Below are 16192 nucleotides of genomic sequence, written 5' to 3'. Positions count from 1 at the left end.
GAGGGACTTCAATGGAGAATAATGCCATAGAATCCACCTTCCAAAGCGGCCATTTTCTCCAGGGGAACTTTTCTCTGTCACCTGGAGATCAGTTGTAATCTCAGGAGATCTACAGCCACTACCTGAAGATTGAGCAAACCGAAAAAATAATATAACAGACACGCAAGCCACAAACAAGTAATTTAAACATAAGCCTAAACTCTTTCACTATTATGGCATGTATTATAACTCATACATAAAGAATATCAAGCAAAGAGTAAGTCATTCAATATTATAGCAGTCAATATATCACATGGATAAAGAACAGCAAGCATGGAAAATCATACACAAGGATCATAAAATGCAACATTTATTTCAGCATGAGCTTTCGGTCTTATTCCCCCTAGACTTGTTCAGGCCAGAACTGTTTGTGGTGTTGGGAGAGGCAGACACTTAGTAAGACAGCTATGTGAGACTTCAAGTGTAGGGGGAAGAGGAAGCCATCTGTCCAAGTGCCTGCCTCAATAGTAGCTGCCTCCCTCATCCAATTCTACAGACGGCACTGGCTTGGGTGAGACTGGAAGATGGAAATAAGATTTTTTTTTAAGTTGCTTTGGCAGCAGCTGCCACCACACCACAAGGGTCTTCACTGTGTGAATGAAGTAGGGTTGCCAGATACCAGGTAAAGGTGGTCAATTGTCCGCCAATTAAGGGGCTGCCCGCTGCCCCTCAGCTGGCCAACGGTCGGAAGCAAGCCAGCTGAAGGGGGGGAGTGATTAACATCTTTTCCAGAGTAAACCTGGAATTGATGGTTCCCATAGAATTTTTGGAGGAATGTGCTAGAGCGCCCCGTCACTTCCAGGTTTACCCTGCAAGTGACAATATTGCACCAATCACTCCCCCCAGCCCCACCACAACGAAGCTCCCGCCAGTGGTTGGAAGGGTCCTGGCAACGCTAGACTGAAGATAAGCTGTGTGCATGCAATAAAATATTTAAAACCTATATGTTCATTTTAAAAGGCATCCTGTTAAACAGAGCTTCTGTCTGAAATGTTGAAGGATTACTATTAGAGTTATATATTACCTCACTCCTCTACTTCTTGTGGCATATTGTCATTGAACCCACCACCCTGTGTCAGAATTCCAAAGGTGCCCAACAGTTGGGCACCTAGGATTGCCAGCTCTGGGTTGGGAAATACCTGGAGGTGTTGGGGGTGGAGCCTGAGGAGGGTGGGATTTGTGGAGGGGAGGGACTTCAGTGTCATAGAGTCCAATTGCCAAAGCAGCCATTTTCTCCAGAGGAACTGATTTCTATCGCCTGGAGATCAGTTGTAATAGCAGGAGATCTCCGGCTACCACCGGCAGGTTGGCAACCCTATGGGGACCCCTGAACTAGGGAGATGTTGAATCTCATCCAATACAGTTGCTCTTACATTCCTGTTGGAGATGGGAATCAGTAATGAGATCAGTACAGGGCTCTCACTTCCTTGAATTGCCAGTTGTACCACAAAGATAGAAAAAGGATAGAGTGAACATACACTCTGATAAGCACCAAGACCCCCGTTGGCTACCGTTCTCTGTGCATGCAGATTGGCTTATCTTTGTGCAAACACCCAGCATCCTTTCCTTTGGAAGTTCAGACTGCAAATCCATTTCAGTTTTAGATTAGATGGGCTTCCGTAGTCGTGGGATTAATCTTTTTGGCTATCGCTGTGGCAAGGATATTGGATATCTGTTCTTGTTTTTATTTCAGCCCCCAGCCGAAGCAGTGCAGGGACTCCGGTGCCTGGCCCCCCACCCCCATCTGCAACTGGTACGCCAGCCGGGCAGCCCACAGCCATCACCCGCCTGCACATGCAGCTGCACCTTCATGACCTGCAGCACAATGCCAGCGACCTCCGTAACCAGCTGCACCAGCTCAAAAAACTGCAGGTAAGTTAAGGCTGTCCTGACCAGGTTGGCCCAGATTTTGCTTCCTGGATGTGTAGGGTTGCCAGGTGGGTGGTTTTGGCAGGCAATTGCCCGCCAATCCACCCAGCTGCTCCGGAGCAGTGGCCGCATGCACGCACAGCCACGTGCACGCAATGACGGCACTTCCAGTTTTAACTTTTAAATCGGCCACAGTGATGCAGTGCTTCTAGAAGTAAACGTAGAAGTGACGTCATCACGTCCGTACGGTTGCCCCAGCCCTTTCCAGTTCTCCAGATCAGAGTCCACCGCTTGAAACCACCACTCTTAACCACTACACCATGCTGGCTTCCAATCTTAAGGTAGACATGGCTAAATGGGTAGCCAGGGCAGTATGAGCATAGAAACATAGAGCTGGAAGGACCTCAAGGGTCATCTAGTCTATCCAACACACGACACAGGGAATTCGCAACTCCCCCCCCCCACTCCCCCAGTGACCCTTGAGAGGACAAGATGGGCTGCAGAAGGGCCAGAACTCCCTGCCATTTCAGCTGGAGATCAGGACTAAGCCCGGCCTTTCGTCCTGGCTTCTTTTAAGAACATAGGAAGAGCCCTGCTGGATCAGGCTAGTGGTCCGGCTAGTCCAAAATCCTGTTTCACACGGTGGCCAAAAAATGGCACGAAGGCTGAATCTTCCTCCTGATGTTGCCTCCGAGCACTGGTGTTCAGAGGTTGGCGGTGCACTTTGTTCCTCCGTGCAGGGAAAAGCAGGCAAAGAATCTGTGCGTCTTGCTGCCTTTGTATCTTCGTCTCTTTCCCGCTGCGGGCTTTTCTTCTCGTCGGCCATGCTCACCAAAAGAGAAACCCAGCTCAGCGAGGAAGGGATGATGCTGGAGTATCTGGCATTGGAACAGAAGGCCAGATGGCAGCTGTGCATCCTGAGCCAGAGATTTGATCTCGCCATCCTTGACCGTGGGAGGCTCGTGTGTTTCCTCGGAGTTGTTTAGCTCCAGAGATAATTAACAGTGACAGCTTGTTGGAAGCTGGGAAGTGGTGAATGGTATGAGAGGGTGGGATGGCAGAGGCTCCCCTGTCTGCCCCAAGATGCTTTTGAACTCTGGAGAACCTGCCGTGTCCCGTCTCTGAACCGCCTCTTTACATCAGTGTCAATTACGTGTGGAATGCATTGCTCCACTGGACACCAGAAGGAGGGAAGAACGTCCTGCCATCTTGGGTGATGAATGCTTTACCTTACAGAGGATGTGTCTTGGGCTAGGGCAGGGGTCTGCAGGCTTTTACATCTGAAGAGCCAAACCACGTCAGAATTCAGAGCAAGAGATCAGCAGAGAACTGGTGTAAGACAGCTCAATTGCATAACTGAAAATACAGTAATAATAATAATTTATTAATATGGTCACTGACCAGCAAAAACAAACAACCAAACAAGCAAACAACAACAGCCACAATAGATAATATGAAAACCTCAACAACAGCTACTACTGCTACTACAAATAATCTAAGCCTACATATTACGTGTATGAATAACATTTATATAAACATCGTATAACTTGGAGTGACCCCATAAATATTTTGAGTAATAAAATATTTCTGTTACTCTTATCCTGTCAGGGTATACAGGTGGAGTATCCCTTATCCGGACATCCCATATCCAGACTGATCCAAAAACCAGACCCTTCGAGCTGGCATGCAGGCAGATCCCTGCTGCCTTCTTTCAATGTTTCCTCTCACCTAAAAAAACAAAATACAGTGTACACTGCATCGTAGGTGGAGACTGAAAGCCTACCTTTATTTATTTGTTGTTGCTTTTATTTAACAGCTCATACAGGTATTCTGGTGAGATAGTTACACCTTTGCTTTCTGATGGTTTAATGTACACAAAATTATTATACTGAATTTTTAAAATAAAGAGATAATCACAATTTGTTTCCTAGAGAATTGGAGGAATTCCCAGGTGTACATATTCCAGTCCAGTTTCAGTCAATGTATTAAAAACACACATACACATTAGAATATCAAATCCTCTACTCAAAACAAAATATCCCAAATACCATAATAGTAACGATGGTGGCTGGCCAAAACATGGCAAGAAATCTGAAATGCAATAAAAGGGAGGGAAATCATAATTTGCCGTCTATGTGCAGTGAAGGAGTGTGTGTATCTCCCCTAGGGGTGTGCACCATTCCCCCCCCCCCCAGTATTTTGCAGATTCAAGCTTAATGGACCCAAAAATTTCTGGAGAAGCCGAAAAAACCGAATACCCATACCGGTAAATGGGTTTTTTGGCTCCCCCCTCCCCCCGATATCCAAACTTTTTGGCTCCATTAAAGTCTATGGGGAAATTTTGCGGGTCTCTGGAGGGCTTTTTTTTTTCAAGTCAGAGGCACCAAATTTGCAGCATAGCTACAGGTGACTCTTCTTAGAAGAACCCCCATATTCACCAAATATGGGGGTTCTTCTAAGAAGAGTCACCTGTAGCTATGCTGCAAATTTAGTGCCTCTGCCTTGAAAAGTTTGGGTCAGGGGGTCCAATTTTATGAGCTCCCAAAGGGACTCATCTATCCAAAGGCCCCATCTATCCAGTAGAGTTTTAAATTGTTTCCAGTGGAAGACGGGGGCAGGAATCCAATGCAGGCAGTGTAAGCTCTAGTCCTGCGGCCCCATTAAACAGACTTCAGCAGACAACCAATCCACAAAAGCAGTTTTATTGGGTAGAATCGACAGGTTTAAGAAGCCATATTCAAAAGGACACTAGTAAGGATCAAAGGCAAGGTACACAGCATATATGCAAGAGCAAAAGGGGATAACCGGTTACCCAGGCAACCCCCCCTCCAGGAGGCAGGAAGGAGTACTTGGCGATTCCCACAGTATGGGAATCTATGAAGACTAAACACGGGGCATAGACTGGCCTTGGACAGAACAGCACAACAGCACCTGGAAGCAGCACAATCGCACTACCGCATACCATCCTCATGGCCTGCTCCTGACAGACAGCCAGTTATGCAAGGGATGCAGCCGTTGAAGCACCAGAAACTCAGAGGGAGGAGCAGCAGCTAAAGCCAGCTTTGCACTAAACTCTATCAAACCTCTGTCTGGAATGGTATCTGCTGGAGCCAGACCTCCTTTTTATGCTCTTTGGCCATGCACAGAAAATTTTGAAAGAAATCCAGGCAAAACCACCACCTATGATTGGCCAAAGAGCAGTGTTGTCCCTATCCTGAAATCCTATTGGCCACTCTAACTTTCTGCCCCCACTTCCCCTTTCCACTCTTTATAGGTTGCTGCAATCCACATTAGGACTGCAGCAGCCTAGCAAAAACGCAACGCAAAAGGCATTGCAGCCACTGGCCAAATAAGGACAGCTCCAGCGAGCTCTCCCATTTGTCCCTTCAAGATGCCTGTCCCTCTCCCATCTGTTGCCCTGAAAACCAGCCCAAAGACAGAAAAGGGGCAACAGGAGATTGTGCCTGCCAGAGCAATCCAGCAAAGGGAGGGGGCACCTTTGCCAGCCCAGCAGAACCCACCTGGAAGCCCAGCAGAGCACCAGCCAAGGTAAGTTTAAAGGGGGCTAAAATTCAAAGCCCAATTGCCAGCCTCACAAATGGGCTTACAATTTTTTTTTAGAGTTCTCCCCCTCCCCGTATTCTTACATGGGCTAAGGAACTCAAAACGCTGGGGGAAAGGCAATATAATTTCGGTTTTTCGAATTTTGGCTTCATCCGGATAGCCAGTTTTTTTCCGGCTAAAAAAGAATCCGAAATGGCTTTTTCAGCTTTTTTTGATACGGGATATCCTAATGCACCCCCCCATCTCCCCTCCCACACAAATCTTTGACGTGTGCTGTATGTGCATAGGTCTAATTAATACAATCCTTACCCCCCGATTTGTCAACTTTGCAAGCGATTTTTAAAACGCAAAAAAGAACACAGCAGGCCAGACATTCTTAAAAGATATGCAAGGAGCAGCCTTATGAACACTATCCCCATGGAATTTCTTCTTTGCAAATCATAGGTGATTCTATGGGGGTGAGAATGCAAGATAATTACTGGATTCTTGCTCAGACTCTTTATGCTCCTTCTTGAAGGAGAACTTCAGGTTGGCCTATACCTGCATGATGCATCTGCATGCGCCTCAGATGCTTATCTGGTACATGGCCAGTCTCCACAACCCTCTTGCATCGTTGACTTCATTCCACACCAGACCTTCATTGTCCCTGACTCTCCACAAGAGCAAACAAGGACGGTTACTTTCTCCAAGTTCTACACTTACAGATTTTCCTTTAACATGCCAGCTAGAAGCGTGGGAAGCTTCTACGCCAGTGCACCTCCAGGGAGCCAGACCTCAAACTGTAGCAACCTGTGGGAGTAACAGAAGGCTGCGCATAAACACATGCGGCTGCAACGTTTGACACACCGGCTTGGAGAGCATGTGGTTCCCCGTAGCATTAGACAACTCATTAAGCTCTTTTCTTCTGTGCCAAAGGATTCTGTGCTCCCAGGGCAGCAGATCTGCTTATCTCCACATCTGAATTTGGTTGGTTGGGTAAAGATATTAGCTTGTGTGAAATGACCCACAAAGGACATGAAAACTGAGGTGCGCTGAAGAAAACTGACTGCAGCCAATTCTTTTCAATAGCAGTTTAGCTGTGCTCTGAATTGTTGGGTGCACTTAAACTATAGTTTTTTGAAGGTCATTTATTTCATCTGATCTGAATTTTTCCTCCCTCTTCCCCCACTCCCTCCCCCACTCCCTCTTTCTTTCTTTCTTTCTTTCTTTCTTTCTTTCTTTTTCTTTCTTCCTTCCTTCCTTCCCTCCCTCCCTCGTTCCTTCCTTCCTTCCTTCCTTCCTTCCTTCCTTCCTTCCTTCCTTCCTTCCTTCCTTCCTTTTACAAGTATCTAGGAGGAGGAGAAATCCTAGTTAACCTCAATCCCAAAATCATTGCAGGCTCTTTCTTTCTTTCTTTCTTTCTTTCTTTCTTTCTTTCTTTCTTTTTCTTTTTTCCTTCCTTCCTTCCCTCGTTCCTCCCTCCGTCCCTCCCTCCCTCGTTCCTTCCTTCCTTCCTTCCTTCCTTCCTTCCTTCCTTTTACAAGTATCTAGGAGGAGGAGAAATCCTAGTTAACCTCAATCCCAAAATCATTGCAGGCTCTTTCTTTCTTTCTTTCTTTCTTTCTTTCTTTCTTTTTCTTTCTTTCTTTTCTTCCTTCCTTTCTTTTCCTTCTTCCTTTCTTTTCCTTCCTTCCTTCCTTCCTTCCTTCCTTCCTTTCTTTCTTTCTTTCTTTCTTTCTTTCTTTCTTTCTTTCTTTCTTTCTTTCTTTCTTTCTTCCTTCCTTCCTTCCTTCCTTCCTTCCTTCCTTCCTTCCTTCCTTCCTTCCTTCCTCTAGTTTATTATGACTTTGGCACCCCTGCAGCTGCAATGGCTTCTCTTCCTGCCCTGCGCTGACTCCTTCCTCTCTCCGCTTCTGCTTTGTGCTTTCAGCTGCAAAACCAGGAGACGGTGAAGACGATGCTGCGGCGGACAGAGACGGAGATCAGTGTGCGGGTGATGGACACCATGCGCAAGCAGGAGGACCCCTTGCAGCGCCAGCGCACCCTGGTGGAGGAGGAGCGCCTACGCTACCTCAACGAGGAAGAGCTCATCACCCAGCAGTTAAAGTGAGGATTTTGCAGTGGAAAATAAGTCGGTCATCATGCGGGATCCCCAAAGCTGGTTTTGCCCGTTTGAAATCAATAGGAGTCAAAGAGCTTGACCCATGTAGCTTCGAGAACAGGAAGCTGGGGGGTAACGGGCAGAAGCAGAAGAACTATTGAGGTTGAAGAAAATCAACAGCTACGTCTTGGTTACTAAATACATTCAGCTGGAAAATCAAAAGAAAGGTGCTAGCAGAGGTGGAGCCCTGACCTGGATGGCCCAGGCTAGCCTGATCTCATCAGATCTCAGAAGCTAAGCAGGGTCAGCCCTGATTAGTATTTGTATGGGAGACCACCAAGGAATACCAGGTTTTCTGTGCAGAGGAAGGCACTGGCAAACCACCTCTGTTAGTCTCTTGCCATGAAAACCCCAAAAGGGGTCACCATAAGTCAGTTGCGACTTGACGGCACTTTACACACACTGCAGAGGTGGACCAGGAGGCAAAAGGGGCCCTGGCCACACCCACCTTCCCCGATAGTGGAGAGGAGGAACAGAGCCCACCATGTCAGAGGAGGGAAGGCAAAAGAGAGCTCACTCTCCCCTCCCAACAGTGAGGGGAGGAAAGGAGCAGGCTGCCACCACTTCTTCCTGGCTCACTACATTGTGCTTGGCCACCACTGAAAAGGCCCTGCCATCCTGCCCACTGACATTTAAGATCTAAAGTCAGGCAGGTCTATGAGAGAGGGGCCAGTCATTAAAGTATTCTGATTCTAATCCATTTAGGGCTTTAAAGGTAAGCACCAGAACTTGGATCTGTGCTTGGAAATGAATCAGTAGCTCTCATAGTTCTTTCTAAGCGGAAGGCAGAGCTGTCAACAGCCTTCCAGCGGCGCTTGGTGTTAATTGGAGTAGCCAAACGGTCTTCAAAGCGATAAGTGTGTGTTGCAGTCCTCTAATCTGGATGCAATCAGAGCATGGTGAACTTTGGCCAGATCCCACTTTTCTCGGGAAGGGTGGAGCCAGTGAGCCATCCCAAGCTGATTAAATGCCACAGAAGAGACCCCCAGAGTCTGTGTGAAGTGACAGATGCAGCAGTGGCCCCAATTTGCAACCCTGTTCCTTCAAGAGGGATGCAACACCATGTAAAACAGGCTGACTTCTCATTCCTCTTCACACATTACGGGGCACACACGCCGGGTCTTGGGTTCCACAATCTGTATCAGATAAAATACAGTCAGACCGGTTGTAGGCTCTTCTCTGTTCCTGATTCAGACCAGGACCATAGTGTACATGAAAAAGGGGCTTCAGCTTTTCCCTTGAACCCTATCTGCCTCAAGGGGAAACTTATGTGTAGCTTACAGTACACATTGGCCATTTATGCAGGGTCAATTTTGATGCTCGCTCAAACTGTTTTTTTAAATGGGACCTTTAAAACGCCTATTCACGGACCTGATGCAAAAGGAAAAATTCCACCCTCTCACTCGCCTGCTCTTTCATTCCTGTTTGCATAGCCATTAGCAACCACCATGTGCATAGCTAAAGTGTGGCTGTGATTTTGCATGCTTCCTTGAGGGGATTCTTTGAAGCGGGGATGGAGCAAACACAGAAGGTCTTAAGAAATGCGAAGCAGATATGTGCCGGCTTCGCAATCACTTTCTGAATGATGGTTCAGCGTGACAAACTCAAAAAAATATGCGGGGCACTTCAGCCCCAAACGCACTGCTAATTACCAAGCATAAATGGCCATTCATTAAGTTTCCCTAATGGGGGAAATAGTGTATCCCCAGATCTGTTTCTGGTCAGACAAAGGGGGTGGGGGGTTAGGTCCTTTCTTTCCCTGTGAAAAAAAGGGGGAAGCTGCTCCAAAGCAAAACGAAGGCGGAGAAACAATTGGTGCAAGGAAAATACGTTCATGTTTTGCAACCCCAACATGTTTCGCATAAAGCTTCTTCATGGGGAATCTAATAAATAAAAAATTAACATAAAGTATTAACATAGATATATGTGATACAGGGTTAAAAACAATATTTTTGAAAAATTGTAAAAGAAAGTTACACATAGGACAATTCATAGAGCATGAACAGAGTGCAATATCTGAATACATCTTAGTATAGAAAAATTAATATAATACAAACACCGTGTTCTATATTAATTTGCAAAGAAATTACTTCTTTAACTTCACATTTCTTTCTTTCCCTGTGCCATGACCCTGATCTGAATTGGGCTCATGCACATCTAGGAATTAAATTTCTAGCAGGGAATTCCCAATATATGTCTGACAGATTGGGCCCTTTGCTAATTAATTCTAAAATTTTGTCCTTGGACTCATTAATGTTTTTCAGATGTCCTCTTCTGGCAGTTAAGGCTGCAGTCCTAAACCACTTGAATATGAGTAGATATCTTAAGGCTTGCACTGCCCAGGAGGTTTTCTAGGCTTTCATTGTTGTTTAACCATGGTGGCAACCTTTTGAAATACCTCCCCCCACCCTAATCTGTAGAACACATGTTGTTACAGCCAGCATTGTAAAGGTTTAAATAACTATCAAGCTTCCTGATGGGATTTGTGATCCTCTTAACAGTAGTTTTCAGCTTCCTTTTAACTAATCCTCTAATTTTGTAAAAAGAAATCCTCATTTTTTTAAAATTAAATGTAACTATGGCAGTCTTGCCAGGCAATTTTCCATGCACAGCAGATTCTGGGCACGGTTTAGGATTGAAGTCTAGAGCCGCCTCTCTTCACATCCATTCAATGATTTAACCGTTCCCTAGTACAATAATTTTATTGTTTCTAAAAATGTTGCCTCTCGGTCATGAGTCAAATTTACATTTATCCGGTCAATTTCAAAGCCGCTGAAGCCAACCGTTGTTTTTTGTCACGGTTTCTATTTTTGGTAGCCCCCCAAATGCCCTCTCTGCACCTGAAGGACTCAATCTGAGTTTTTGTCATGCTGTAGAAAAGTTGTTTCCCCCCCCCCATTATACAAACAAAAAAAGAATCAACATAGAGTGTGTGTTTGAAACACTGGTGTCTTGTCCTTCCGTCCTGTTAAGATCCACAGTGCAGCTTCCAGTCAAAGTGAACAATACACTACAGTATGAAAAGCAACAATAAAAACAACAGCAATAAGAATCAGCAGCATGAGAAGGGGAGGAAAATAAGAATAGACACCAGGTAGAATAAAATGGAGGAGCCCCGTGGCACAGAGTGTTAAGCTGCAGTACTGCAGTCCAAGTTCTGCTCACAACCTGAGTTCGATCCCGATGGAAGTTGGTTTCAGGTAGCCGTCTCAAGGCTGACTCAGCCTTCCATCTTTCCGAGGTCGGTCAGATGAGTACCCAGCTTGCTGGGGGTAAAGGGAAGATGACTGGGGAAGGCACTGGCAAACCACCCCGTAAACAAAGTCTGCCTAGAAAACGTCGGGATGTGACGTCACCCCATGGGTCAGGAATGACCTGGTGCTTGCACAGGGGACCTTTACCTTTACTTATAAAATAAAATGACCACAAGAATAAAAAGTTGGACACCAGACCAAAAACAGTGGGTTGGGTCCAACCATCTGCTAATAATGGTGAAACTTTCCCTTGGTGAAAGGGGCCCTCCTCTGTTACTTCTAGCAGTGAGAGAAGGCGCCTTGCGTCAGCTGAAGGATATGCTGTTAGTAGAATAGAACCTTTGGATCCAACCCAGTACAGTCAACAAAGAAACCAATACAGAACCAAAATTCAAACTCCAGAAGCCCTTCTAAACAGTACAGTAAAGGGTACAGCAGGTCTCCCTTGGAAGAGTAGACTAGGTGGGTGAATGTGTGGATGGATAATTCATTTCTTGCCAGAAATGTCTCATAGGTCATTTATGCATGGGAGTTTTACTTGAGGCTCATTGCTTGCTGGACCCACACTTTCTTCTTTAGAAGCTATGCACCAGCAGTCTCCAAGCTCAAAACAAGAAGCCCACCCCTTGAAATGCTGCTTTGTGATTGGCTGTAGAAAAAAAAAGAAGTCACACACCCCCAGTGGAAATTCAAGTGCCTAGCCAAAATGCATTTTAAAAGACAAAAACAAAATGGAGCACCCAAAAGGAATTGGGGGAGGGGGACCCAAGTCTCATTTTAAAAGTCCATTCTTCTGCCCAAAAAGAACTCCCAGGAAGCATTTGAATCCCCGCCTCTTTACGCATTGCTTTGTAATCGGCTGTGAGAGATACCAAGCTTGCGTGCCCCGCACTTTGATTATGCATGGGGATTTCACCCGGGCTGAGCTCAGGGGAGGTGGAAGAATCGGGTTAGCAGAGGAATGGGAAGACCCAGACATTGCGAGGGCTAGCAGTGAGGTCATCTCTAATGGAGGGAAAACTCATGCATAACTCCAAAAAACAACCGGGGGCGAATCTGAGTGGAAGTATCCATGCATAAACAACCATAATGTTTCTTTTGAGATGCTCAATTTAGTGCTGATTCCCCATTTGCACAAGGGCCACTCAAAGGCCATAATCCATCACAAGAGTGGTGAAGCCAATGGGCACGTGTGCCTAAATCTGTCTTGGATTATGGCCGTACCATTCCTATCCTTGCTGGCCGGTGGCTGCTTACAAGGCTGTGTGTGGCGATACGGGTGATTAGTTAGCAGATGCTTTCTGGTCTGGCTGGAGAGAGGAGATACAGCAGGAAGTAAAGGCCCACATTGGGGATGGGATGATGCAGTTGTCTGGACCAAGATGATGAAGTCCACAGGTGCTGTGTTGCCCTTCCCCTCCTTCTTTGTTCTTCAGTATGAAGGACTAGGACCCCCATCCTCCACCTTGCCTTCTTTCCTTCAAACTCTGACCTCTTACACAATGTCTCTGCAGCGACCTGGAGAAAGCTGTGGAGAAGATCCAGAAAGATTTCAGCCACAATCACCGCCTTATCTCTCCGCAAGAGCTGGAGGAGAAGTCCTTGGTGCTTAAACAGCTGGGAGACACCTTGACAGAACTGAAGGGTGAGTGAGAAGGAGCCAGAAAGGCTCAGGTAACTACGGCTGGGGATTTCTCTTGGGCTATTCCATGGCTGGCCCTGACCTGGATGGCCAAGGCTAGCCTGATCATATCAGATCTTGGCTGCTAAGTAGGGTCGCCCCTGCTTAGTATTTAGATGGGAGACCTCCAAGGAAGTCCAGGGTTGCTACACAGAGGCACACAGTGGCCAACCAGCTCTGAACGTCTCTTGCCTTGAAAATCCTGTGGGGTTGCCATGAGTCTGTTGTGATTTGATGGGGGCGGGGGGAGAGAAGAAATCCATGGCTGAAAAATTCAGTATTTGGCACAGAATTGGAGTTTCTGAGAATTGCAGCTTTCATCTAAAAGAAAGAAAGAAAAGAAATTTCTAGAATTGAAGATAGTTCTGGGAAATATTAACACAGAGCATCCACTTGTCTTGTATTGGGTGTTGGGTTTCCGTTGCGTGAGTTGGCCTGTGTGAGGCGCATTGTGAGAGGGACGGTCCAGATGTCATTCTCGTTGACTGGCAAGCTTTTTAATTCAACAGTTATTTTAGTCCTGGTCAGTTGCTTTTTGATACTGGAAGGACACACTGTGTGTCATTCTCCTCGATGTGCGCAGCCAGCAGGATGCTGAGCGTATCCAGTTTCGGTATGTGCAACTGGAAACCCAGAATTTTGAAGGGAAAAATTTGTGCGTAACTAAGGTAGAATATATGCACACTGTTCTGTTCACACAAAATGGCAACTGTTTAGCACATAATTTAAGTTTATCGTGTCTTTAAAGACAATACTATTGTCAAATATTTGGCGACACCTCTAGTAATTTCTTGGTCCAAGTCTCCCATCAGTATTGAAACTACCTAGGGGTCAGCAGGAAGATGATGTTTTGATAGAATAGGAGCAATCCAGAAGGCCCTGGGTGCAGACCATTGATCACAAAATAATAGAAGGTGATCTATCGTCTCGATTGCTCCTGATTAAAAAAAAATGGCAACTGGGCATATCAGAAGGATCACGGATAGCACACTCTCCTTTGACTTGAGGTCAGAGCACCAGAGTCGTAATGACTGAACAGGGCTTTGGAGAGTCTGTGTTCTGTGTCCCACCACTGAGTCCTCCAGCCTCCACCACACACACCGCGACCGCCGCTTCTCCTTCTGCCTCCGCCACCATGCCAGAAATGCTTTTTGAATGCTTCCAAAACCCAGATCCCAAGTTCAGGCGGGGGGGTGGGGGGGACCCAAGAAAGTTGTGCCTTTTAAAAAGTGTGGATCTATCTTGAACGCAGGATTCTCGAGAGGGTTATTTTCCAGGCAGACTTGGGTCTTCGTTGTCGCGCGGATTACAAACAGGCTGCCTAGAAAAGCTCCAGGGAGCGGTGGGCTTTTCCAAGATATTAACCATAAGAACATGTGAATAATAAAGCTGGCTTGAACCAAAGGTCTGTGGAGCCCAGGGCTCCTGCAGCGTCCAGCCAGATGCTTTGGGAAGCGCACAAAGCGAGGCATGAAGGAGGACGGCATCCCCTGGAGTTTGTTGTCAGCATCTGCTAATTGGAGATGTGTTATCTCTGGAAACCGAGATTTTATCTTTAGTGTCATAAACAATAACAGTTAGGGCTGCTGGTTCGGTTCACATTCTGTTCGCCGCTCAAAAACTGAGAGTCTGGGTTTTTTTTTATTAAAGGCTATCGCTTCGTAGACACATTTGTGGCTGTTCAAATTCACTGTATTCCTTCCTGAAAGTCCTGCGCAGGTAGGGTTACTAGGTCCCTCCTGGCAACTGGCAGGAGCTTTTGGGAAGATGGGGGGAATCCGCATCCCTGTGTGATGACATTACTTCCGGTGCGGTGCAGAAGCACCAGCATTGCATCGGGGTGGGGGGGACATGGACGCTCTAGCACTTGCCCCCAAACTCTATAGTTTCGATCTGCGGCCCTGTGCGATGATTAGGGTTGCCAACTGCCAGGTAGTAGCAGGAGATCTCCTGCTGATTCAACTGATCTCCAGCCGATAGAGATCAGTTCACCTGGAGAGAAATGGCCACTTTGGCAATTGAACTCTATGGCACTGAAGTCCCTCCCTCCCCAAACCCCCCCTCTTCAGGCTCCGCCCCCAAAATCTCCCGCCGGTTGCGAAGAGGGACCTGGGAACCCTAGCGATGATGTCACTTCTGGTTAGGGTAGCCTGGTCCCTCTTTGCCACCGGCGGGAGGTTTTTTGGGGCGGAGCCTGAAGAGGGCGGGGTTTGGGGAGGAGAGGGACTTCAGTGCCATAGAGTCCAATTGTCAATGCGGCCATATTCTCCAGGTGAACTGATCTCTATCAGCTGGAGATCAGTTGTAATAGCAGATCTCCAGGTAGTACCTGGAGGTTGTCAGCCCTACTTCTGGTATGATGTGAAAGCGCCGGCATCGCACCAGGAGGATGCTGTATCACTCTCCCCAAAAACTCTGTGATTTCCAACACCACTAGCAAAGGGCTGCACCATAGAGATCCACAACAAAAAGGACTGGAGACTTTTAAAAAATGAAATGGAGAGCCCACACGGAGTGGATGGAGCCTGTCAGAGGAAAGCTCCCCGTTTTGTCACCATTTAATCACACTGACTGTGAACATGAATAGGAGGTTAAAAGGGTGTTAATTAGTCAGCTTGCTGGGGGGGTAAAGGGAAGACGACTGGGGAAGGCCATGGCAAACCATCCCGTAAACAAAGTCTGCCTAGTAAACTTCAGGATGTGACGTCACCCCATGGGTCAGGAATGACCCGATGCTTGCACAGGGGACTACCTTTACCTTTTACCTAATTAGTCCATATTATAGGGTTGCCAGCTTGGGGTTGGAAAATATCTGGAGATTTCAGGGGAGGGCAGGGTTTGGGAGGGGAGGGACTTCGATGGTATAATGCCATAAAGTCCACCCTACAAAGCAGCCATTTTCTCCAGGGGAACTATTCTCTCTCATCTGGGGATCAGTTGTAATAGCAGGAGATCTCCAGGCCCCACCTGGAAGTTGGCAACTCTACCATATTAATGTTAGGGTTGCCAACCTCCAGGTGATGGCTGGAGATCTCTCACTATTCCAACTGATCTCCAGGCAATAGAAACCAGTTCCCCTGGAGAAAATGGCCACTTTGGAAATTGGCCTCGTTGGCATTGAAGTCACACCCCTCTCCAAGCCCTGCCCTCCTCAAACTCCACCCCCAAAATCTCCAGGTATTTCCAATCCTAATTAGGCAACCCTAATTAATATGCAGTGTTGATGGTGTGTGTATGTGTGAAGGGAAGTTCACCAGATCTGCGTTTGGGAAGAGATTTCTCCATCTTCGACTGGCTAGCAATCTGAGGTTTCGGGTAGGGTGATCTCCCAGGTGGGTGGGTTCCCCCCTCTCCCCTTTATACGAGTGTAAATGTCACCAGTTCTTGACATAACAGTTTCTAAATTTCCTGCTGGGACTTGTGCAATGTTAAGACTTGAGGATAAATGCCAGTATTCACCAAGTTTGTGACATTTAACGCAAGGAGCTGCGAGGCAAGCTAGCAGTCCAAAGAGCAGATCATTCAAAATCAAAAGAACAAACAAAGGAAAACCAGTGTAAACATGCCGAGGCCCTAACAAAAGCTTATACTTCCCAAGTTTGGATTTGACAGCAGCAGTTCCTGAGGACTAGTGTTTTATTCCTC

The 16192-nt window shown here is 46.7% G+C and overlaps 1 protein-coding gene across 8 annotated transcripts in view; it reads left to right on the top strand.

The window, feature by feature from the left end:
- SRCIN1 (SRC kinase signaling inhibitor 1) overlaps positions 1–16192 on the top strand; it is a 321558-nt gene that overhangs the window by 262655 nt on the left and 42711 nt on the right. For all 8 annotated transcript variants that reach the window (XM_056864754.1, XM_056864749.1, XM_056864750.1 and 5 more), the window contains 3 exons: positions 1733–1911; positions 7382–7557; positions 12381–12511. In XM_056864754.1, coding sequence (XP_056720732.1) covers positions 1733–1911; positions 7382–7557; positions 12381–12511 — 486 coding nt within the window. The remainder of the gene's footprint in view (positions 1–1732; positions 1912–7381; positions 7558–12380; positions 12512–16192) is intronic.

Source organism: Euleptes europaea, chromosome 18 (assembly GCF_029931775.1).
Source record: "Euleptes europaea isolate rEulEur1 chromosome 18, rEulEur1.hap1, whole genome shotgun sequence".
Taxonomy (NCBI): Eukaryota; Metazoa; Chordata; class Lepidosauria; order Squamata; family Sphaerodactylidae; genus Euleptes; species Euleptes europaea.
The sequence above is the reverse complement of the archived record's forward strand: the minus strand, read 5'-3'. Positions and strand labels throughout refer to the sequence as shown.